Below are 25,181 nucleotides of genomic sequence, written 5' to 3' on the forward strand. Positions count from 1 at the left end.
TCAGAATCGCTTGATTCATCATCCTCAGAATACCACGTGTTACAGTAGCTAGTGCACATCTGCTATTATAAATAACCTTCGCATAGCGCACTCTGTAGCTAGTGCACATCTGCTATTATAAATAACCTTCGCATAACGCACTCTATAGTTCTTGCCGTCCCCCTTTCCCGAAATTATTCCCCAACAGAGGTTAATATGCCTCGACTCATACTGCCATGCGGCGTTGGTGCTCGAAAGGCAACCAACCAATGCGGGCTGATAAAAGTCTCGAAGTACTGCTTCAAGAGCGACCTCACCCTTCGCTAATGCTCACTGGAGAGTCGTGGGTGGAGTTACAAATGCGTCACACAGCGTTTTCACTCCCATCGATTCCTCGTAGGCGTCGAAAGCCCCAAAACTTGATGATGCTCCGTTAGAGATGGAGGTCTTCCCTCTACGCGCCCAGGTTTGTATATCGGGAAAAACTCTGCCAAGTGGGCGAGAAACTCGTTAAATGCGGTGCTACAGTATTAACAACCGATAGCGTTAGTTGTTTCAAAGTTTCGAGTAGACTTGTTTTCTCAAGCATCTTACCGCGTTAAAGTCGTGACGTGGAGTACGTTCTCATTTATTCCGTATTTATAAAGCATGCACCACGGGGAGATGTAAAGCGGTGTCGGCCTTTAACCTCGCGCTTCAGCTCTGTATCCACCAGCAGCTCGTGCACTTGGCGGTGCAGCTCTCGGAGGTCGTGGTAGTCCTCGCAAAAGTAGGGGGGGGGCGCTCGATAGCGAAGAAGCTGAAAGTGTGCTACCTATCCCCCCTATACTGCATTCAGCTAATGCCCCATCTAGCGGATCATACAGCTATTCGAGTGTAGTGGTGGTTTCTGGAATCAAGCCTCTTCCCACTCACTGAGCATCGCAAGTCTGCGATGCCAAGCTGGCAACACAGGATAGCAGTTAGGAAACGACTAGAGGTTCTTGCAGGCAGTGCTAGCTAGTAGTTCACTTTCAGACTTACCAGTCAGGACTCACAATAGACATTGGGCTCGCAGGAAGCGCCAGCTTCCCTAGCAGTAGTTTTCCGTCGAGACCTACTACAAAGAATTCTTTCGTTGTCAAGTCTTGCGACTAGGAACAACTGACAGACCAAGAACATGGTGTCCTCGACCAGCGACAATAACAATGACCACGCAAGCGAAGGTAACAGGACACAGAACACCTTGCTAACGGAGAAGACGCGATCGACGGAGTCATTGAGTATGCCGAGTGTATCTCGACTACCGCAACCGATCTTCTCGATAATGACAGCACCCAAGGTGACATCTGTGGCGCGGAACGATCTTATCGAGTGGTTGAAACTTCGTAAGGAGTACGAAGACGCGGTCAAGGAACGCTGCAAGGATGGAAAAGAAGACATCAATGCGATTATGAAGAGCGTACGAACCTCATTCGATGAAGACTTACTGGAAACTCTGTGCGAGGCGAATTGGGGTGTGGATATCGGCAGCTTGACGGATAGTTTCCTTTTAGAGAAGATACACACTATCACCGACAGCTACCAGAACCAAGTACTGCCTCCCGTCAACGAGTTGTTCGCGAAGGAGCTGAAGATGGATATAAAGAATGATGATATTGGCTCACGTGTGACCAGTTATTTTTTCTTGTGCAATTCTCTTATCAAGAAATATGGATTCGTCACATTCTTTCAAGGTGAGAAAGGTCCTAAGAAAAATTGCAAGTTGCTGATCAACTCATTGCCTCCAGTATTAAAGGCGAAGGTCAAGAACGAAATTGATTACAGTTTTCCTGAGGCTCAGACGAGTATTACGAAGCTGTCTAAACTTATCCACCAGCAAGCGCTTGAGCAGGCGATAGAAGAGCGTGCTTTGAACCGACTGAAAGAAGAAACTCGTGGTAAAGCAAAGGATCATCAGCAACGAGCCTTCCAGAACAAACGATCGATCAGTGGGCTACAGCAGCAGTCCGTTAAGCGTGTCAAGGTCTCATTGACGCGGAAAATGGACAAACAGGCCGATAAGAAAGACTTTAGCACCAAGAAAGGCGCCCCGCAGACCGGTTGTTCTCATTGTGGTGGACCCCATTACCTTAGCAGTTGCCCGACCGCGACAAAAGAAGATCGTGACCTGCTTGAGGTGAAGCAGAGCAAGAAAGGTGTTAAGACCCCTGCGAGGAGGCACCGCTAATCTACGTCGACTAGCCGAATGCCTGCCGACACAGATACGCTCAACCGTGTTGGAAGATGTGTTTACAACGTCTTTTTGTGCCGACAGTGGTGCAGACAGGTCTGGCATGAGCAAACCGAGTATGAACGATTTGTGAAGGTGTGTCCAGAGGTTAAAGCGGTGAGGTTGGAGGAGCCACTCACTTGTACTGGTGCTGATGGACAACCTATTGAAGTGAATATGGTAGTGAGCTTGCATCTTCGCCTACGTACAGCAGCAGGAAGTGTTCGGATCTCCAAACCAGTTGAGTGTTTGATTATTCCTGGTGATGCGACTGAATTTCTGCTGGGCAACGATGTGTTGACGATGTTGGGTATTGATGTTCAGCGACAGCTTGATATGTTCGTGGCCAATGTTGTGCGGAATGGAGAATATGATGAATTTGATGATATTGATGAGCCTCAAATCGGAAGTAGTGTGAATTTAAGTGATGAACAACGGAATGCAGTGGAGGCGTTAATTACCAAGGCAGTAGCGAACGGTTTTCCGGCAGAGTTGGTACCAGCACTTCGAAGGATCACTACACGATTTGATATTTGGCGGATGAGGCTGGGCGACGACCCACCAGCGCGGGTACCACCTATGCGGATTCGTCTAAAGCCTGGTGCCAAACCTTACCGGTGAAGCACGGAAGTATCCGCCTGAAGTGAGGAAGTTTTTGGACGAATTTAACGATGAATTGGTTCGATTGGTTGGGTTTATGAGAACACGGAGAGTCGGTGGGCGTGTCCCGTCCTTCCAGTACGCCAAAGTGGTGGCGAGTTTCGCCAAACAGCAGACGATAAACCTTTTAATGCAGATGTGGAGGCAGTTGTGGGAGTTATGCCAGACTTGAACGTTGATTTAGAGGCAGTAAAAGGAGCTCAATTTTTCAATCTCTTTGATTTCATTAAGGGGTACTGGCAACTGGCATTAGCAGAAAAATGTCAAGAGTGGTTGTCGTACATGACTCGTCGGAAAGTGTACACACCGCGCCGCGTTCCTCAAGGATGTACAGACGCAGCACTATTCTTACAATCAACGATCCAGAAGTGTTTAGAGGAACTATTGTACAAGCATTTATTAGTGTGGATCGATGATTTGTTATTGTTCGCGAATGATGCAGCGACTTACTTGGTTAAATTGGAAAGACTTTTCGAGTTGCTGGATTACTTTGGATTTAAGTTGAGTGCAAAGAAGTCATGTTTGTTTGAACGAAAGGTTCGATAGTGCGGCAAAATGATTAACGGTAGTGGAGTTCACCACGACCCAGAGCGTATTCGGTCGCTGCAGTCGCTGCCGTACCCGAAGACGGCTGGTGAACTACAACAATTCTTGTGTGCCACCAATTGGATGAGAGACACGTTGATAGACTATGCGCGCGTATCACGGCCACTCCAAAGCTTGCTTGACTCTGCTCTCGCACGTGCAGCGAAGCGCACAAAACGCGTGGCTGCTGGCATTGCAGTTGATTTAAGTATTGCAGAGCGAGCGGCGTACGACCGGATGAAGAAGATGTTAGCGACCAGCGTCACTTTGGCGTTCCCAAAGGAGGGGGCGACTATGTGTTTGCTGACTGATGCTTCTGATTCTGGATGGAGTTTAATTGTTACACAAGTCGAGCAGTGGCAACCACATAAAGAAGTGTACGAGCAAGCGCACGAGATGCTCATGTGTATGAGCGGTAGCTTTAAGGGATCTCAATGCAGTTGGAGTATCATAGAGAAGGAAGCCTACCCAATTGTATGCGCTTGTGACAAACTGAGTTACTTGTTACTACGACCGGGTGGTTTCCAGCTTTACTGCGATCACCGTAATTTAATCTACGTATTTGCGCCTGGGAAAGAAGTAAAGAAGCACATTCGTGGTAAATTATTACGTTGGGCCACAAAGTTAATGGAGTATCGCTACGAAGTGGAACATATCGATGGAGAGTCGAATGTATGGGCGGATATGGTTTCTCGGTGGGCCGGGAACCATGATCAGCCTATACATCTGAAGGCGATGAAGCTGCGTAAGCGTCGTCATACAGACTCACCTAAAGACACTGAGCGACAAAGGAAAAGAGCTCGGAGATCGAAGAGAGTGCAGACACTAGACACCACGCAAGAGCAAACTCCACCACAGCCGAAATCGCATGTGGTGCGGCCACTAGACGATGCGGAGTTTGAATGGCCGACTATCTCTGGAATCCTTGCTGTCCAGGGACAGCATGCAGATAAGCGACCGCGATCAGCTAGTAGAAATGATGATATGATGTGGTTAATTGGAGATAAAGTTTGGATCCCCAGCGAAGCAAGCTCGTTGATTCAGCGCCTTTTGGTGGTGGCCCATTGTGGCTCTCAAGGACACCGACGTGATGCGACGATGGCATGTGTGAGCAGACACTTCCAGGTGCAGCACCTACGGAAACATGTGGATAAGTTTTTAGCAACTTGCCTCATGTGCAAGCATATCAAAGGCGGAAAAGTTATACAGCGACCATGGGGAGAAACATACCGTACGAATGAACGAAACGGAGCATTACATTTTAATTTTCTTTTTCTTGGCGAGAGTTTTGCGGGAGACTGTTACGTGTTGGTGCTGAAAGACGAGGCCACACACACCTTACTGAAATAACACCTTGTGTTAGTCCGACAAGCGCTGTTGTTGTAGAGGCAATTCTTGCCTGGCATAGCAGATACGGAGTACCCCCGGTTTGGATCAGTGACCAGGGGTCACACTTTAAGAACAAGATTGTGGCCGACTTGTGCAAGCGCCTGAAGGCTCGCCACGAATTTACGGTCGCTTATTGCCCGTGAATTAATGGGAGCGTGGAGAGAGTTAACTGCGACATTTTACAGTTGCTGCGAGTACTGTGTCTCGAAGACAAGATCGATACCCACGACTGGACATTCTTCGTGCCTATGATACAGGCCAGTTTGAACCACACGCCCGTGCCGTCATTTGGAAACCGAGCTCCAGTTGAACTGTTTTGTGGATTACCACTACCGTCGGCTCTGGCACGTTGTATGAGCAAGAAGCAAAAGCAGATAATGAAAATACCGTTTCAAAGCAGTGAAATTCAGACGTGGATGTTAGAGTTACGAAGCAGTATTCGAGATATGCACAAGCCAGTGATACAAGAACGAAATCAACAGACAAAACGCAACCATGGGATGCACCGCCGCCCTAATTTCGACGTTGGGGATTACATGCTCCGGTCGCGAGTAGACCAGAAGCACTACGAAAAGTTGCTAGTCACTTGGGTAGGACCCTACCAAGTGGTGCGCGCAGACCCGCATTCATTCGCTGTGCGTCATCTGTTAACAGGAGTGACGACTGACGCTCACCCGTCGCGATTGAAGTTTTACGCCGACAAATCTCTTGAAGTCACCGAGGAGATCCGTGACCACATCGCCGCACAAGGACTGGTGTTGGCGGTATCGGAGTTAAAAGAGAAACGTTGGAACAAGGATAAGAAGGACTATGAAGTTTTGGTTAGCTAAAAAGGGCTCGAATCGATTGAAGATTCATGGGAGCCAGCTCAGCAACTTAGCAAAGACATTCCCGTGCTATTGACACAGTTCGCAACACAAGATGCAATTGTTGTATAATGCAAAATATTGTGTTTATTGGTTCCATGAGTTTGAGTTTCAATTAATGTTTCTTTCTCGACATCTCGCGAGGTGGTTTTACCTTATATGCAATGTTGTACTGTTAAAAGTTGGAATGTGAGCGTTAAGAACTACGCGCATTATCTACAGCTCTCGCATCACGTTGTGCCTGCAGCATATCATCAAAGTGAATCCAAGGACTTGGTGCCGAAACATATCAAAGGCTAAGGCCACGAAGTGGCAGTCTCACCAATATTACACAGCAACTAAACAGCTGGGGCAAAAGTGTGCCTGCAATGACTGTATCTTCGCAGCCGGTGGATCGATCATCGTGGGCGCTGCAGCTTTTAATCGCGAAGCGAGGCACACGAGATGTACACAGACGTGTTTTTTTTTAGCTCTGTATAGCGGACAACACCGTCAATATCTCGCGCATGTGCGCGAGTGTCTCTTCTCGATCGATGCGGCAACGCTCTTCTGCCGCCTCCCTTTCTTCACGATGTATCTCTCGGCGTCTTCTTCTGCTATTTACCTTTCTTCGCGACACGCATCGCGAATATCACGCTCAGCAGCACGTTTGGCATTTGTAGCCTTAGTGCGTGCGCGATCTTCCCGGTCCACATCTGCACGTAGCACCTTGATAGTTTTCACTAACTTGGACAAGCTTTCGGCGAAGCGCTGGGTCGTTTTTTTGTTATCTCGGCGGCAGTCGTTTCGGCCTTAACTATATTTTGTTTGGTATAGCTTGCCTCTTCAAATTCGGCGCACGTACTCTTCTTAGACATCTTGCATAGCAGCCACTGGACTTAGTAGAGAGCTCCAATTGAGTTAGTAGACAGAGTCCCCAATAACTAACCATTTGTCTTACTTGATTTCGAAGTCTTAGGTGTTGGTCCGATCGTCGCTGTAGCTTTCTATTTGTTACGACGACTGGGCCGCAAAGCCGTATCTCCACTGTTAGTCTTGTCTTCGTTTGAAAGCAGTGGTGATATGCCTGCCACCACTTTAGAAGCCTCATCCAACGCCAATCCAGACAATGTTGTACTACTGAACAACATCATGCTATAAACGCTTTTGCTCGATCGCATGGATTGTGTGTGTGTGTGGGGGGGTAGTCTGGAATGCATCAGGACCAGGCTCAGAGCTGACGTATATATGCTACAGGAGAGTCCAGCGCGTTGAAATACTCGTTGTCAGTGTCGATCTGGTCGCCATGATCACCTTCGGCACAGGGCTAAGCATTTGCGGACCTCATTGTCCACGATCTGCGCGATTACCACGTGAGATACGAAAGCCGATGACGACCACCACGACCTCGTTCTGAGCGTAGCTGGCTAGGAACACAGATCTAGCGTCGTTGATAATTTCTTTGACGTCTTTCGCTAGACGAACAAGCCCAGGAATGCTGGGGCTACCCGTAGGCTTCCTTTTCCTATTCAGCATCTCAAACTATAAACGAAGACTGTTAAGGTCTTTAATTGCTCGCGCGTTCCGTTGTACCGTGCTGTAACATCGTCACAAATATATCTACCTTGCCGGCGAGTGCGCTTGACAATGGCCAACTAATGGTACATCTCGAACAGCGAGTAGTTATCAGATCCGGTCGGTTTACCCATCGTTTGCTTTAAACACAACAAATGAACTAGGACCGTCAGATCGCAGCCATACGAAATGTATGCGTACAAGCGACAATATCACGAATACGATAGATTTTAAATGTAGCCGAGAGATAAGGGGGTCGATAAAAAATGGAAATGAGAGTGTAATACAGCCGCTGTAACGGCGACTCCATGCCTAGCACGTACAGGGAAAATCTCGATTCAGCTGTATAAATCCAGTTTCTAGTTCAATTGAACTTGGATATCGGACCTCATCCGCTTTTTTAATCAAGTCGTGGCCACCCGCATGCCGGATGTATAGGTATTAAGAAGCGAGCGTTGTATTTTGACGCAATACATCTCGGTGCTACATTGAAGGTAATTAGAATAAGCTACATGTTCTTGTCTAAGACAAATTGCCTGACGCTAATATAGAAGTATGTGAATATCGCGGGATTAAAGCAGCGACAGATGCGTGGAAATGCAAAGATCTTTGCAGTGAAAAGTTTTACACGTGCCGGTCCTCTTTGGTCTGGAGGTATGCCAGGATGCACTTTTCGTAGCGACATACAAACCACAGGTCCCTGCCATCGTTCACATTCATCTTTGATCCAGCCTTAATGACCCCGATAGTCACGACAGCACCGGTATGCAGGGCACCGTTTGCGAACTCGAAAAATCCGACGTTCGCGTCCACGCATGCCTCGTACCCCGCATGCGTCCCCAGATCTGGTAGACATCGATGCCGACATCCCGCGCACGCGAACCGTCTGTCTTCGTACGGAGGATGTGTGAGTAGCCCTCGCCCTTGGTCGCGCTGCTCGGTCGCTCTCCACGTAGCAAACCGACCAGGGTACTTGCGGAGAAATTCGCCGCGGCTGCGGTTAACCATGGCAACCAAAGCAAACTTTTCTGTCCTTTCGCTCCGCTTGACCTATGCTTTTGGCAACGTACGTGGACTGCTCGCAAAAAATCTCTCCCAGACACAACACCCATCCGGGCAGAATAAATTCATCCGGGCGTTGCGGCAAGAGTCAATTGCACGTGTGTTCGAGCAGCCGCAGTCTCCGCAATGGAGCATATACGGCAGCCTGGTCGAAGCAGGATTGTAGTAGTCGTGCAAGAACACGACGCGTGCTAGTCACGGCGACGACACACAGGTTTCAGCTAGCGCAGGCGAATAGACACCATTTCCGCGCGGCGGGGCTGTTCTGAAAAACTTACTCATGGGGCTCAATACAATAGCTGCCATTGCACTTGGCAGACACTCGGGACTATTACAAGCCGTAGGCTATGTTCGTGTGAACCGAATTTCGTGCAGCACGTAGGTAGAGCAGTAAGGTGTGGGAATGATCTTTTTTGGTCATGAGAGCTACGTTGAAGCACCAGTACGCAGTCGCAAGTGCTATGGGTCACCAACAACACCCTGGGATGAGACAGAAAGACTTCGCTTCGTAAAATAGGGGCGTTATGGTGCTACTTTAGCCGGTAATTCACCAGACGATCTTTGTAAGTGTACCGATATGTCCACTGGAGGTGCACGACACGGGGTCGGTGCCGTAAACGCGACTTGTTACCGCGACGACGACGAGGCTGACCCTGTCCAGCTGACTTTATCACTACTAGACTCAATGACAATGTCATTCTCTGGCTATCTGACTGGTACTCCGTTGGTGCCTAGTTTTAAACACATCATACGTAATAAAATGTAGATTACTGTAGAATAGTAGCTTCATCGCACCTTGGATACGCATGAATAGCAGATTGCCTTTGTCTTCAATAACTTTTATGAATGAAGAGCAGACTCGAAAGGCGAAAATCTGAAGCAGACCTCGTCAGCATATGACCGTTATAAAGTGAAAGTCTGGTGTTACAATATATACGTCTTACAAGATTTCCAATAGCATTATGTCGGAATTTACTTGAAGTAGTAGGCCTGACTTACGATGGAAGGGCTGCTTACGGACTTGGAGGTAAATCGGAAACTGACATTGATCGTTATGTTCTCTGTGTTTGCTAGCTACCTCGACAATGCAGTGAACGGTTGGCTGTGGAGCACTGTCGGCTGCGCTGCGCAAAGCCTTGGATATGAAGCTGGCTGTATCGTCTTGATGTGTGGCTGGACTAATCACTTGATGTTCTTGAGCAGATCCTTACATTCCCCCCGACTTGACTTAGCCACGATATCTTGAACCTTGAAGCCGCAATATGAAGTTGAAGTTGGTAGTACCGTAACCCTTCTGGATACGGACTAGTACCGAAAAGTCCCTAACGAAGAGACTTTTGCAAAGCACGAGCTGCGCTGTTGCGTTGACGAAGGTCCTTGAGTAAGTCCTTCCAGTGGCTAACATGCTTGATATCACGCTCACGCTCCCAAGTGTTTTCATGAGAGGGAAGCCCATGCCACTTGACCAAGTACTCTGGCTTCCGGTTGAACATGCGCTTCCGGATCAGAGCTTCGACAACATGGAGTTTTTCGCCATCCTCGTCGAACACCACCGGTGTTGACTTTGGAATCACACGCCCACGGAATTATTCCGGATTGCTGTTGTAAGCCTTCAGCTTATTGATATTGAAGCGCGCGCTGAGATGCTTGAGATTCGCGGGTAGATCCAGTAAGGCAACATTGCCATGTAACTCCAGAATGGTATATGAGCCGATGAATCGTGGGATGAACTTGCGCGAACGTAGTGACGTTTCAGCAGTAGCATGAGAGATGTTCAAGTCCTGCGTGGACAACAGCGCTAGATCCCCAACCTTGAAAGGATTGTCGGCGCGGCGCTTGTCATAGAACTTCTTCTGAGCAGCTTGAGCAATCATCAGATTTAGTCGAGCCCGCTCAATCCCTTCCTGGCGATGATGCACGAAACGCGAAGCACACTCCACTCTCGACACTGCCACAGGTTCTCCATTGTCAACGGAACTCAGAGGATTCTTGGGTTTCCGACCGGTGTCGACAAAGAATGGAGACAGCTTGGACGAGCTAGACACCAAGGTTGCGTGCGCGTACTCAATCATCGGCAGATACTCGTTCCAATCGTTGCCGTGATATGAGATGGAGCATCGCAGCGAGTCCTCCAACGTCCTGTTTTGGTGTTCAGTCTGGCCGTCGGCTTGAGCACGGTGCGCCGTGGTCATCGCAGTCTTGATCTTCATCAAGCTTGTCAAGGCCGACCAAAACTTGGATGTAAACTTTGGTTCTCGATCGGAAATGATGGTCGGGGGATGCCATAGTATCGGATGACATTGTTAAAGAACAGCTTCGCTGTATCTTCCGCAGTAGCCGTTGTGTGTGTCGGGATATACACTGGCCTCTTAGACAACTTGTCAACAACCACCATAATCGCATCGAATCCATCCGATACTGGTAAATGCGTGATGAAGTCGGTAAAGACCACGTCCCAACATGCCGATGGCAATGGAATTGGTTGAAGCTTGCCCGCTTTACGACCCGTGCTAGACTTGTATCTCATGCAGGACTCACAGTTTCAAACGTACTCCTTGATGTCAATATCCATGCCAGGCCAGTAGTATTATAGCGGCAGAAAATGATGGGGCTAGCTAATCCGAAATAAATTATTATCTTTGGATAATCGGCGATAACTTCACCAAAATAGCCTTAAATTAAGTGCAAAGGGCGCGGATAGAAAGCTGAGGTTTCGTAGTTCCTTCTTCCATAAATTAAGACTCTTCATCTCTTTCATTTCAGGAAGCGCAGTGCAACGCAGACACCAGCTCAGTCCGGGCGAGAAAACCCTAGTTTGCAATGTATATGGTTATTTCGTCGCCGAGGCCAAAGCAGGCAGAAGTGGAGGGTGGGACTCGCGCGATCGAACTAAAGAGGCGACGCGCCTTGGGAAAAGCACAGCTTTTCGGGTGCTCTGGGCATGGAACCTCGACCCAGACACCAATTTCGCCGAGGTGCGCTTGTCGTTTTGGCCCATGTAGGGTTAAAACTGCTCTGTTGTGATATCATATGAAATTCTTACAATTTTATGCTTTCGCTAGTAGAATGTACCATCCACAAGAAGCTCATGAGGAAGATGGTGGGTAATCACTCTTTAAAAATATACAAATCCTTCTTTTTAAATTTGAACGTTTTATTTTTAACGCCTGTTTGTACAGCTGTTTTGCCCTTTCCACACTCTTGACCAATAGAATATCAGCATCATAGCAACTGTTTCCCCGTTTAAAGGTCCTTGGAGACACCTTTCCCTTCATTTTCTGCCGCTACAATACCACTGCGCAGCGGCTAACTGCGTGCGGCGAACACCAGGGTGTGCCATGATGGCGGCATCATGAACGTTGTGGATGACATCCAAGCGCAGTTGTCGATCATTCGGTACACACAAACGTCGAACGCTGTCACTACCCTTTAAGTAGATCAGTCCATCGAGCAACTCGTAGTCGCTGCTATTGGTCTTGGTACGCCATTGTTTCTTGTAGGCAGGGTCGCTCGTGTAGGCCTTCTGATACGACTTCTTCGTGGCCCTATCGAGTTGGATGGAACTGACCGTCGTCGTAGGGTCAACTGCCGCAGCGTTCATCTGGATCTGCTTCTGTGAAGCCTTAACAACACATGCAGGTGATGCTGGGTGCTTGGTGCTTAGCATAATCGCTTGATCGCGCGACGATATGCTCAGCAGCTTTTCCGTCGTTGCCATGCGTCGCGCACTGGACTGCCGAATAGTTGCACATGTAGCGCAGGAAAACCGGAGGGCACAGACCGATAGAGTCGTGATGGCATCCTTGTCTCCTCCCCCTGGCGTAGCTGAAGCCGTCGGTGGACGTGAGAGGGCGTCAGCTACCACGTTCTGCGAACCGGGCCGGTGATGTAGCTTGATGTCGAATGATGCAAAGAAGTCAAGCCACCGAGCCAGTCGTCCAGAGACTCGGGGGTGCTGAAAAAACCATTTGCAAGCCGAGTTATCCGTGACAACGTCAAAATGGGTCCCATGCAAGTGCTGGCGCCACCTTGTGAAGGCTTGCTTGATTGCAAAGAGTTCTTTTTCATGCACGGGCCAGTTGAGTTCGTGAACGCCGAGCTTCTTGCTATAGAAAGTCACTGGTAAATCATGCCCGTCGCGCATCTGCGAAAGAACATCACCGACGCAGTCGTGGCTGGCGTCTGTCGTGACAATGAAGAACCTGCCAAAGTCGGGTAAACGGAGGACGGGAGCCTGCTGGAGCGCCAGCTTGATGGCATTGAAAGCGCGCCGTTGGGGCTCCTCCCAGACCCAGTCCACGTTCTGCTTCACCAGAGAGCTCAGTGGCAACACCAGTTGCGCAAAACCATGAATGAACCGGCGATAGTACCCAACAAGCCCCAAGAAGCGCTGCAGCTCTTGGACGTTACCAGGCTCCCTCCATTCTGCGATAGCACGAGTCTTGCGGGCGTCGACATGGAGCCCCTCACTAGAAATTGTGTGGCCCAAGAAGTCTACAGAGCTTTGGCCGAAGTCACATTTGTCGGGCCGAGCGTAGAGTTTGTTGGTACGAAGCACCGCACAAACGTGACGTAAATGCTCCACATGCTCCTCCATGGAGCGCGAGAAGATACAAATGTCATCCAAGTAAACCACCACAAAGCGAAAAGAATGCAAGAGTTTTCGCATCAGACGGGTCCAAGTGCCCGGCATGCCAGCAAGGCCCATGGGGGCAACATTCCACTCGTAGATCTCGTGATTGGTACGAAAGGCTGTGTACTTCTTGGACGTAGGCGACATACGCATCTGGTGGTACCCACTAGCCAGATCGAGGATGGAGAACACCGTCGCACCTTCCATCTGCTCAATGTGGGGTAGCGGGATCTTCGCCACATCAGAAGCAGCGTTGACGAGCCGATAGTCAATAACCCAGCGAATTGGCATGTGGGGATCGGCAGAGCGCAGCCACTCCAACCGTGACGGAAACTTGCCAGTAGTAGGATCCTTTTTCGGAACCCCAAAGATGTTGCTGACCCATGGCGAGTCTGATACTTGAATCCAGTTCTTCTTTAACAGATCAGCCACAGAGAGCTCCAATGCGGCTTGTTCCACCTTTGACAGCCGAAACGGAGTGCGGTTACGAGGTTTCGCTCCTGGTTTGAGCACTACCTCGTGCTCGATCGATCGATGTGGAGGGAGTTCAGGTGGAAGCTCACTTGGAAAGACGTCGGCATATTCGTCGAGCACCACTTGCAGCGGTGATGGCACTTCCCTCACCTTCGGTGATGTCTTCACCGTCACATGATATTGTTCAGCGTACTCATGGGCTTGCACTTTCTTCACGAAGTGAGCAGCCGAGACAGACAAAACGGCCGTATCTGCAGAGCCTGCTGCTGTGTCTTCCTTATGAGGTCTTGCTAAAGCGTGGTCGACCATTGACAGGCCACTTGGACCTAACGGCAAATGGAAATACCCGGCCTTGGTGTGAGCATCCAGCTGCTGTCGCAAGTTGACGGGGAGCGGGTGCTGACGAAATTCGGGCTTCACTTTCACGGCATCAATTGCTCAGGCGTCGGGTCACCAACGTGTAGCGAGCGGTAGTCGCACGCTATTCTCTGCTTTCTGAAGTGCATTTCACCGGTCTTCCAATCAATATCTGGGTTGAAGTGGGCGAGCCATGGATGACCAAGAATCACGTCTTGATTGGTCGACACTTCCCACTCAATGAGAGGGACATCACTGAAGGCACGACCCGCAAAGGTCAGCGACTCCAAACAACGTTGCGCCACACGAGTCGGTGTGGTAGAGCCGTCAAAGCGCTCCGCCGTGACCTTGGCGGCATCGACGACATGTCGAGCAAGACCGGGACGCACGACGTTCTGCTCGGCGCCGCTGTCGATAAGGATCCGTACAGGCTGTTCGTTCATCACTCCATCCAGCCGCAACAGTCCTTGGGACGATGAGACCGAATCATTCAGCCGCGCAGCCACCATGTTCAGCTGCATGCTCTGCATTACTTCCACCTCGTCACTGCTGTCGTCGTCGCCCTCGTCTTCCACGACACGACGGAAGGTGCTCTGATGGGCGCTAAAGGATGGCTACCCACGAGTTTGAGTGGAGGGGCCACGCGAGGCATTGCGACCTTGACGCTTGGGGCAACTGGATAAACGATGACCTGGTTCCTTGCAATAGAAACACAAGCTGTTTCGCATGCACTCATCACGTGACACAAACCATGAACTGCCAATCTCCATCGGCGTCGGTTCTTCGACGGATGCTCGAGGCGGTTGACGTGCAGGCACGTGAGTTGAATCCTTTCCGTGCCTTCGAGCACCGACGGAGTGGGTGCGGTCGTACATCAGCGCAAACGAGATGGCATCGGTCGTGTTGCGGAATTGGCGCAGCTTGACTTCTTGACGGATCTCTACCGAGAGCCCCTTCTGGAAGTGCATGACCTTGTCGATGTCTGACATGTCCTCCACTTTGCAGATAATGTTGCGAAAGCTGGAAACGTAGTCTTCAAGGCAGGCAACGTTTTTCTGCCGCAAACTTAACAGCTTATCCCGGAGGTGTTCTTGCTTGTCTGGGGCCGTGAACACGCTCGTCAGCAACTCTTAAAACTGAGCCACCGACTGCAGGAAGTTGCCTTCGTGAGAGACATACTCACGGTACCACGCAGCAGCGGGGCCTTTGAGATTGGCCACCAGCAATGCCAAAGGCCGTTGCTGTGAAGATTGGTCACCGTACTGGATATTCTTCGACTCAAAGTACAGCCGCGCGCTGAACATGTAATTCGCTACGTCGGCGTCCTTCGTGCCGTAACACATGGGCATTGTGATGCCCTCTGCACGATACTCCCTTGTATCAGGAGCCGGCGCTGCATCCACAGGCTGCGCTTGAGGGGCTGGCACTTGTTGCTGCTGCTGAAGCGTCGCTGCCATTTGTTGTTGTAGCTCTGCAGTGTGTGCTAAGAACTGTTGTTGCTCGCGCATCATAGCTGCAAGCGAAGCGAACATCTGCTGAACACTTTCGGTATCCATTGCGCCTACGCTGGTGTCCAACGTTGTCACTAGATGACCTAGGCGCGCAAGCTCCTAGGCTAAATCAATCACTGAAGTCGCAGCTACTCCCCGGAGAGCCGCATTCGTCAATTCCAGGAGCCAACGACTTGCAGGTACTAACCGGGTGCAGCTCAGTCGGCGCAAGCTTACGACGGCCTCGTAGCACGGAGACTACTACTACTCGCTCGCAAACGGCAACCGCGCAGAGGTTACACTCGCGGGGCACACAGCAAATCACTGACTGTTTGCTGCGTGCGCCCGGAATATGCGCTACGGCGCTGCCAACCAATCGGGTGGCACTCTTGGAAGGGTCGTGGGACAATGCACCACGACACCCCTCCCCCAGAAGAAAAGGCTGGAGGGAGAAGATGGGAGAAGGCTCAGACGGACGGAAGGCTCGGACGGACGGAAGGCTCGGACGGACGGGAGGTCGGATGGACGGAAGAGGGCGGAGAAGCGAAGCGTTGTATAGCAAGTGCTACCAAGTGTAAGGGCTGCTTACGGACTTGGAGGTAAATCGGAAACTGACATTGATCGTTATGTTCTCTGTGTTTGCTAGCTACCTCGACATGCAGTGAACGGTTGGCTGTGGAGCACTGTCGGCTACGCTGCGCAAAGCCTTGGATATGAAGCTGGCTGTACCGTCTTGATGTGTGGCTGGACTAATCACTTGATGTTCTTGAGCAGATCCTTACATACGATACTTCGCTTTTACTGATATGACAGTTTTGGGCGGCGTCCATCTTTGGTCTCATTAAAAATTCTAATCGGATTTTAAAGTATCAGCGAGATTAAACACAACAGAAAAGCGGCGCGTTAAAGTTTAATCACAATTGTAGGTAGCAACGCGATTAAAAACATGACTGCACTTTCATTGCCACTGCTTCCACCAGCAACGCCTATTAGTGACATTCACGTTTACAGTAGCGGGCGTTCTGGCGCTGAACTGCTGGAAGCTATCGATTCCATATTGTGTGCATCATCAGAGGATGAAATGGACCCACAATCATTGGTCGTGACTGCTGACGTCGTCCCCAAAGTCATTACGCCTGCGAGAGTGACAAATTGGACCGTTAAAAACCCAGGCAAAGTCCTCCCCGCCGAAAATCAACGACTACGAATTGTGGACGGTGGCGCAGTTAAGAAAGGAATGCACCGAAAGAAACCTCCGTCTTTCCCGAGCGACTAGCAAACAGGAGCAAATACGCTACCTGCGATCGTATGACGCAACAAAACGAGCTGTCGAGGCTACGGTGGACGAAGATATTCTTCTGGAACCGGGCTTACGGAAGACAAAGAATTGCTTCATTAGGCTCATGAATATTATCTTCTCCGACCGCTTTGCGGAGCGTCTTGCTCGGTCAGACGACACCGTGACGCGTGAGCAACTTGACGTAGGTGAAGTGAATGACAAGTCAACATTCTGGAAAGATGTTGGTGTGAGTTTCGGCGAAATACTACCGACTACAACAAACTATTCGACAAGGCAGCCGACAACCCAAGGTTCGGCAACATTAACCCCTCCATGATCGTGCACCACGATGACGCCAAGCTCTACGACATGTGGAAAAAAGACAACGCAAAGTACACAAGATAAATAATTTTCGTCTCCGGCCAGAACAGCAACGACTTCTACATTTTTTGTGACGGCAACTTAGATACACTCTATCTAAAGATCTGCACTGAAGTTAAACCCGAGCTCGAACACTACGTCAATGGTGGCATGCACCCAGAAGATGAAATTGACTCATTGAAGCTAGCTGTTTCTCGCCGCATCACACCTACCAACAAAACAACTAAATGGCAGAATCAAGTGGTTTGTACGGTAACCAGGATGGCAGATTATCTGATGGGAGCTCCAGTTACATCTTCAACGGCTTCATTGAGCACTCGTGGAACCCAAGATGAGAGCCAGCTCATTGATCGTATCGCAAAGTTGCATCAGCTCATTGCTCAAGTAAAGGAAAGTCAACGGAAACCGGAGATGGATGGAGCTACCGATCCTTCACTAGAGGCGAGTCTTCTGAAGTATCAGCAGCGCCTACACCGCAACGAGAACCAACTGGAGGCTATGGATTGACGTCACAACACTTACAGATCAACGTCCACGAAGACTTAAAAAAATCTCGACCTCGCAGACGTGGACATCCGTGTTTTTTTGCTGGATATGAAGCGTTCAGATAATAATGCCTCACATACGAAATGGAACTCAGTGTTTTGGCATTTAACGATACTAATGAGGCTTATAGCGTTTCTCGGTTCTGCTGTGCTCGTCTAGCAATATTGCGCATTGGACGCAAAATCGCTTCGTGCTCAATTAGCCCAACCAGCGCATTGCGGGCCCACTCCGAACAACTGGTTGTGTCTCCATCAATTGCTAGATCTGACGACTGATACAAACGCCGATAGATCGAAGCATCGTGTAATTCTATCGTTGCATCTTGTATGGCTACTTGTTCACGGCCCTCCTCGTCAATAGTATCAATTAAGTCTTCGTCATCTCCACACAGTAGCGGTTGTTCTCACGCAGGCGTTGGTTGATCCACCAGTTGTGCAGGATACAAGCGGCTAATATAGTAGAAGGGACCCGTTTTAATCCAATTTCTAGTGGCGCCTTGAACACACGCCACTTGCACACCAACAGACCAAATGCCATCTCAATTCGGATGCGGAGCTGACTCAGATGAAAATTATAGCTGTCATGTGCTGCAGATGATATTCGTGGCCTTGGAAATGGGGTTAAAAGGTGATTTGTGTTGGTGTATGCATTATCACCAACAACGTAAAGTCCACTCGGGAGGTTTTCAACAACATTTGAAAGCTGCCACTTTAGATATGCTACCGCATCCCCAGATCCTCCAGGACTTGAGCAGGTAACTGCAGTGAACCGGCTGTGGTGGTCACAGCAAGCTTGAACATTAACACCGTACCGTTGATAGTGACCACTAAAAAACGAACGAACTCTCGCGACTTCAGCTCTGGATGGAACTTGAATCGGGCAAAGCCATCCGTCAATTGCCCCGATCCAACCTTTAAATAATCCCGAGTTACTAAGTCTTGTTAATGCCTTGGCTGCGTGCCGTTGCTCGGTTAACGTTGTACGAAAGTTTAACTGGAGATCAGGGTGTGAAATTATGGCGTCTACCACCTGATGAATTGACGTGTAAAATGCTCCGACACGTACACCAGAATTGATGCGAATAACGTGAAACGAACCACCACTTAGCCAACGTAGACACATCTGAATCTTGTTAATGTGTGTAATTGGTTCCGTCCCCGTCCGGTTACGTGACTGCTGAGATATGGCTATAACTTGGCTGCAAGTGCCATGAACGACGCATAAGACATCTTGTACATCCTGCGAAACTGTCCTTCATCAAGTAAAAGCTGCGAGTGCACCTCCCAGTTGATGCGGTTACGTAGAAGACAGCTTCGACGAGCAGTTGCGGGGAGTGTTGCGGTCAGCACTATCAGGAGAAGAAGTATGATCAGGACCATCACTTTCGACTCCATGTCGTGTGGCGTCATGAAAAGAAGATTTTCACGATATCCAACAAAGAATATTCTGCTTAACTTTAAATTTTGTATGTGGCGCGGTGGCACTTGCCCGTGGGATGGCACCAAAATTCTGCCATTGTAGCAGTTAGGGGTAGGTCTTTCAGAAAAATGGACCAATCAGAATATCCGATTTTGTAGCATGGCATGGCACGACGCGGTTAGGAACCACGTGTTCCAGCAACCGTTTTGGGTGCGCATTAAATCGATTTGTAATGTATTTTAAGTTACCGATTAAACTGAATTTACTGTATTTGAATTTTGGAAGGCACCCAGTGGGTAAATGGTTTTATACTGTATAACGTTTCTCTGTAAAATGATTTAGGCCGTGTTCGGTTTGCAGGGGCAAATCCAGCTTGTAAAATAAGCTAGAGCTGTAGAACAGTCGTTTTGTTGAGTAAAATAAAGATAAAAATAAGTGATCGTGTTCCATCAGAAAAAGGCTGAATTTGAAGGGACGAATCAAAATTCAACCCAGAGCTGAATTTTGAAACCGAGCTATGTCATTTTTTGTGTTTCTTAGCGGAATAAAGCTGGTTGAGACATTCCAGCTCTTTAATAAGAATTACAGACACGGCCTTAATTAGTTTAAAATCATTAAATTTAAATTTAAAGTCGTTAAGTGCGCACCAAAATGGTTGGTGATTATAAGCTTAAAAAGATATCTGACTGTACGCTGATCGCGGCGATCACTGACTCAGACTTGTATTTCAGATGCCGCTCGTTTCTAAGAGCTCCCTGGGCACAGGTCGAATGGGGCTTTCTGCTAGTGGTATTGCTTGACATACACGTGAGAGAGAAGGTGGCACAGCTGTATTCTCAATGAAGTGCGAGCACCGATTAGGCCATTTCGCGTCAAGATCGTCAATAAAGTGCATTTTTAGGACTGTTTGGGAAGTCAGCGTCTAAACCTGGCGGGTCATGCCAGGACCGATTTTTGGCGCCAAGACTCGAAGCAATTCAAAAACCCCGCGAAAAAGGGCACGCGCCAAAAACGGGAATAATGTCAAGATCTGTCCAATGAACGAGCTCCATAGTCCAATTTCCATCCAATCCTCGTCGAGATTTCACTCGTCCTCACCTTCACCACCCACCGAGTACCAATCAGTCTTCAATCCTCCACCTCCAGAGCACGTTACCGACCAGCTCAATCGCAACGATGTACGTCGTCAAGCGCGACGGTCGTCGCGAGGACGTCAAGTTCGACAAGATTACGGCTCGCATCACCAAGCTCTGCTACGGACTCAACCCGGACTACGTCGATGCCATCAAGATCTCGCAGAAGGTCGTGGCTGGAGTGTACCCCGGCGTAACCACATCCGAATTGGACGAACTCGCCGCCGAGACCGCCGCGTACCAGAGTACACAGCACCCGGACTTTTCCAAACTGGCAGCACGTATCGCCGTGTCCAACTTGCACAAGAACACGAACAAAGTGTTTAGTGACAACATCGAGGTGTTCCACAAGAACGCCCACGAGAAGACGGGGGCAGCTGCGCCGCTTATTGCTGATGACGTATACGAAATTGTGATGCAACACAAAGACGAGCTCAACTCGGCCATCATCCACGACCGCGACTTCGAGTACGACTATTTTGGCTTCAAGACGCTCGAACGCGGCTACCTTTTCCGCGTGAATGGCAAGGTCGTGGAGCGTCCGCAGCAAATGATCCTACGTGTGGCCCTGGGCATCCACAAGAGCGACATCACGTCCGCACTCGAAACGTACGAACTCATGTCGCAAAAGTTCTTCACGCACGCCACCCCTACTCTCTTCAATGCGGGCACGCCACGTCCCCAGCTGTCTTCTTGTTTCCTCTTGGCTATGCAGGATGACTCGATCGAGGGCATCTACGACACTCTAAAGCAATGCGCCTGTATCTCGAAATGGGCGGGCGGCATCGGTATCAGTATGCACAACATCCGCGCCACTAACAGCTACATCCGTGGCACGAACGGCTCGTCCAATGGCATTATCCCCATGCTGCGTGTGTTTAACGACACAGCGCGCTATGTGGACCAGGGCGGAGGGAAGCGCAAGGGCTCCTTCGCCATCTACTTGGAGCCTTGGCACGCCGACGTGTTTGAGTTCCTGGATCTGCGTAAGAACCACGGCAACGAACTCCACCGCGCCCGCGACTTGTTCTACGCGCTCTGGGTGCCTGATCTCTTCATGAAGCGCGTAGAGGCCAACGGCAAGTGGAGTCTCTTCTGTCCTAACGAAGCCCCGGGCCTCTACGAGTGCTGGGGCGACGAGTTCGAAACTCTGTACGAAAAGTACGAGACAGAAGGACGTGCGCGTAAGACCATCAACGCGCAGCAGCTGTGGTTCGCCATCTTGGACGCTCAGATCGAGACTGGCGTACCTTTTATGCTGTACAAGGACGCAGCCAACCGCAAGTCGAACCAACAGAACTTGGGGACCATTCGCTCCAGCAACTTATGCTGCGAAGTGATGGAGTATACATCGCCTGATGAGGTGGCGGTGTGCAACTTAGCGTCCGTCGCGCTCCCTAAGTTCGTGGAGGACGCCGTGTTCGACTACCGCAAGTTGTACGAAGTGGTCAAGGTGATTACGCGCAACCTCAACAAGGTCATAGACGTCAACTATTATCCCGTAGCAGAGGCTCGCAAGTCCAACATGCGGCATCGTCCTATTGGCATTGGCGTTCAAGGTCTGGCTGACGCCTTCATCTTGATGAACTACCCGTTCGAGAGCCCGCAAGCTCAAGAATTGAACAAGAACATCTTCGAGACCATCTACTTTGCTGCCATGGAGACGTCCATGGAGATTGCCGTGGAGTTGGGACCTTACGAGACGTTCCAGGGCTCGCCAGCCAGCAAGGGGATCTTCCAGTTCGATATGTGGGGTGTCACACCTCAATCTGGGCTTTGGAATTGGGCCGCACTGAAAGATGACGTAATCAAACATGGTCTTCGCAACTCGCTGCTGGTTGCCCCCATGCCCACAGCCTCCACGGCCCAAATCCTGGGCAACAACGAGTCTATCGAGCCGTACACGTCCAACATGTACAACCGTCGCGTGCTGGCTGGCGAGTTCACCATCGTCAACAAGCACCTGATGAAGGAACTAATCGAGCTCGGAATCTGGACGCCGGAAGTACGCAATCAGATTCTGAATGATGGTGGCTCAGTCCAAAAGATCAAGACCATTCCGGAAGACGTTAAGGAGAAGTACAAAACGGTGTGGGAGATCAAACAGAAGGCTGTTCTGGACTTGTCAGCGGACCGAGGCGCGTATATCTGCCAGAGTCAGTCGCTGAACATCCACATCGCTGACCCGACTATCAGTAAGCTCACGTCCATGCACTTTTACGCCTGGAAGAAGGGACTCAAGACCGGCATGTACTACATGCGTGGACGTCCGAAAGCCGATGCCATCCAGTTCACCGTGGATAAACAGGGTATCGACTTGCAGCGTGCTAAGGAGGAGGCAACCAAGACTGCTCCGACCCCCGCTGCGGAGACGGTGACCCGGGCAGGTGATGATGAGGACGAGTGTCTGGTGTGCGGAGCATAAGGGTGTGCTGTTTGGTGATTCCAGATTAGATATTCATTTCGTAGGACGTATTACAGAATTCAAAGCTGCTTGGCAAGATCGCTCTTTTTCGAAAAGCTTCGAAAAGTCTTAGCTACTATACTACATATTCGTTGACCGATAGTTTTGCAGATCTGGTGACTTTCCTTAAACTAAAAATTGGTCGACATTTAAATGCGTGTAAATATTTTTTTTTTTTTATGGCACTTCAGTGTTTGTGCATGCACGACCTATACCGCGGTTACAGTTGTGTAATTTTGACGATCAAATTCAAATTAATAATAACATAATATGCACGATCAGCCATGAATGCACTTGAGGAATCGCGGATCTGTTAGGCTCCCTCACCGCAGCATCTGCGCGGGATTGTGGATAGCACATTGTATTTCGTGAAGCAGGTTACTACAACTACAATACGCTAGTCATTACTTTAAAATTCATTATTATGGTTTTTTCGTCCTGGCAGACGGCTTTTCATGCTGCTTGGATTATTTAAATATGGCCGTTATTTCATCATTTGTAATACTTCGAAGTAAAGGATCATCGTATTTTGTACTTCACGATGTACAAAACTCATACTTAAGTATAAAACTTTTAATCAGTTAAGCTGACAACTTAAAATAAAAAAACGGCTCACATCAGTTTAATCGGAAAATTAACAAATCAGTTTTCCAAAACGGTTGGAACACGATGATGAAGTTCAGTCACGTGTTTTATCATGTTGGTACTGTACTTAAAAGTCGGATTGAAATTGATACCATTTTTTGCTTCTCTACTCATTGTGTATTTTTCGCACAAATATAGAGGAAAATACTCCTAAAGGATAAGTTTTACGAGAGATTTCATGCAATTCTCTGACACCTGAGAAATAGTCGTTTTCTTCCAAGTCTTCTTGCCTTGGATCTTGGTGTATAGTGTGAATCGCAGCGAGTATCCATTCCCGGCTCTGTCAATGTTTAAGCTACGGAAAGTCGCCACCCCCAAAAAAGATTGAGGCAACACTTCGAAACATACCGCTGCGTTGATGGTCGAGCTCTTCATTTAATTTAATTAACAACAGTAGATCGAGAGTTCTATCAAATCAATGCGGTTTTAAGGTAATAATAAATTGTTCCACATCCAACTCTCGTTTGAAGTCTTACCGCTGTAATGTAATAATGAATAAGGAATCATGCAATCGTACGGCTGGGTTTATTGCACGTATACTGCTAAAACCCTCGCAAGTTTTGCCGGATACGCTTCTAAAAGCGGTGCCCATCGGCTGGCTAGAATCTGGATAAAAGCAAACAATCTTGGTTTCACCTAGGCATACCAAGATCATTAATATGAAACGTGTGTCAAACATTTATTTTTTAGCGAGCTTAAGTACGAATCGCGAATTTCACGATGATCACTATTTTATTCTAGACGGGCAGAGTATTCAGTAGCAGACATTAATAGTTGTCATCCTGCTCGGATGTTAGCTCTCGACGTTGAATTGATGCTCAAATATGGTATACCTTAGAAATTGGCGGGAGCAAATACCAACACTTGGTGGGGGGGGACTTGAGATCATGTAGCTCATACTTGAAGAAGTGAATTAATTGGAGCGCCAAGAAAAATTTAAAACTACTTGACTAACACGCACTGCTCTCAGGACGCTTCCTTTTGCACTATGCAGCTTCGAATCGAAGCCAGTCTGTCGAAGTCGTACCATCAAGATGGCGCGGTACAGCGCTTTGCGGCGAGCTTACGGTGTTTCCATTTTTTAGTCTACTCGATAGATATCTACTGGCATGTAGAAAATCCATATTGGAAATTGTTACTTGATCGGAAAAAAATCCGTCAATTTCTCGAGAAAAATAGCACCCATGTACATACTTAAACCCACGCAGAGTTGCAGCTTAAAAGTGCCTGTGTGTCTCTGAGTCAAACCTGGGTACGCACAGCGAAGAACACTTGCTCTCTTTCTGCTTCTCTAATCCATTCACTCGTCCATATACGTAAATTTTGGCGCCAAATAAAGTATTTCAAACTAGCTCGACCTGAGCAATATGATATACCGCTATACCTGAAAATAGAGTCGTCCAATGGTCATATCTGGTAGGAAAGGTTATCGTGTACCAAATAGATAAATAAAAGTGATAAAGTGTGTTGAAAAACGAAGCGTCAAAGATGAACGCATGCTGGATTTTCTGAGTCCGACCTACGTGACGAAAAAGTACTGTAGACTCGCAATCAGCCTGACCCGGACGATTACACTTGTTGCTGAACGGACAAGTATGTATTACACCTGTCCGATATCCACATTTTATTATTAAATAGAGGAATAATTTTAAAGTATCAATACTGGACTATACTGGTATTGATAAATTAACTAGCCATTTTAACCAGCCGTCGCTGAGTACGTCGAATAAAGAACCAAAAAGAAGACAGACTTTAGCTATGAGAAGCCCCAATCTCCCAGTAAAATAACGACTAGATTATCTTCAGCTCGGTTTGTATCGGAAGTAAGACCCTTGTTTAATTAAGAATATAATTACTAAAGCAAAAGGAGCAAGGTAGACAATAAATCAGCTATTATTCTTCAATAAAGCATCGTCTTTCTTATGGTTTTTGGCATGCACGCCTCAACATGGTTACCGCATCGCCCCTGTCCTAAGCGAACGCCCATGTTCGACGTTTACGGGTAAGATTACTA

At 48.7% G+C, this 25,181-nt stretch overlaps 2 protein-coding genes across 2 annotated transcripts; one reads left to right on the forward strand and one right to left on the reverse strand.

Annotated features, from left to right (window-relative positions):
* Positions 1-13,975: 13,975 nt before the first annotated feature.
* On the reverse strand, positions 13,976-15,159 carry PITG_05996 (uncharacterized protein; the record flags this gene model as incomplete). The annotated part of the gene is made up of 6 exons (XM_002998164.1): positions 13,976-13,982; positions 14,039-14,378; positions 14,454-14,603; positions 14,661-14,865; positions 14,924-14,939; positions 14,990-15,159. 6 exons carry the CDS (start codon positions 15,157-15,159, stop codon positions 13,976-13,978), a joined length of 888 nt encoding a protein of 295 aa, XP_002998210.1.
* Positions 15,160-19,786: 4,627 nt separating this feature from the next.
* On the forward strand, positions 19,787-22,675 carry PITG_05998 (ribonucleoside-diphosphate reductase large subunit; the record flags this gene model as incomplete). Its single annotated transcript, XM_002998165.1, has 1 exon — positions 19,787-22,675. One exon carries the CDS (start codon positions 20,102-20,104, stop codon positions 22,481-22,483), a length of 2,382 nt encoding a protein of 793 aa, XP_002998211.1.
* Positions 22,676-25,181: the final 2,506 nt, after the last annotated feature.

This window comes from Phytophthora infestans, genomic scaffold, assembly GCF_000142945.1.
Source record: "Phytophthora infestans T30-4 supercont1.9 genomic scaffold, whole genome shotgun sequence".
NCBI classification, from domain to species: Eukaryota; Oomycota; class Peronosporomycetes; order Peronosporales; family Peronosporaceae; genus Phytophthora; species Phytophthora infestans.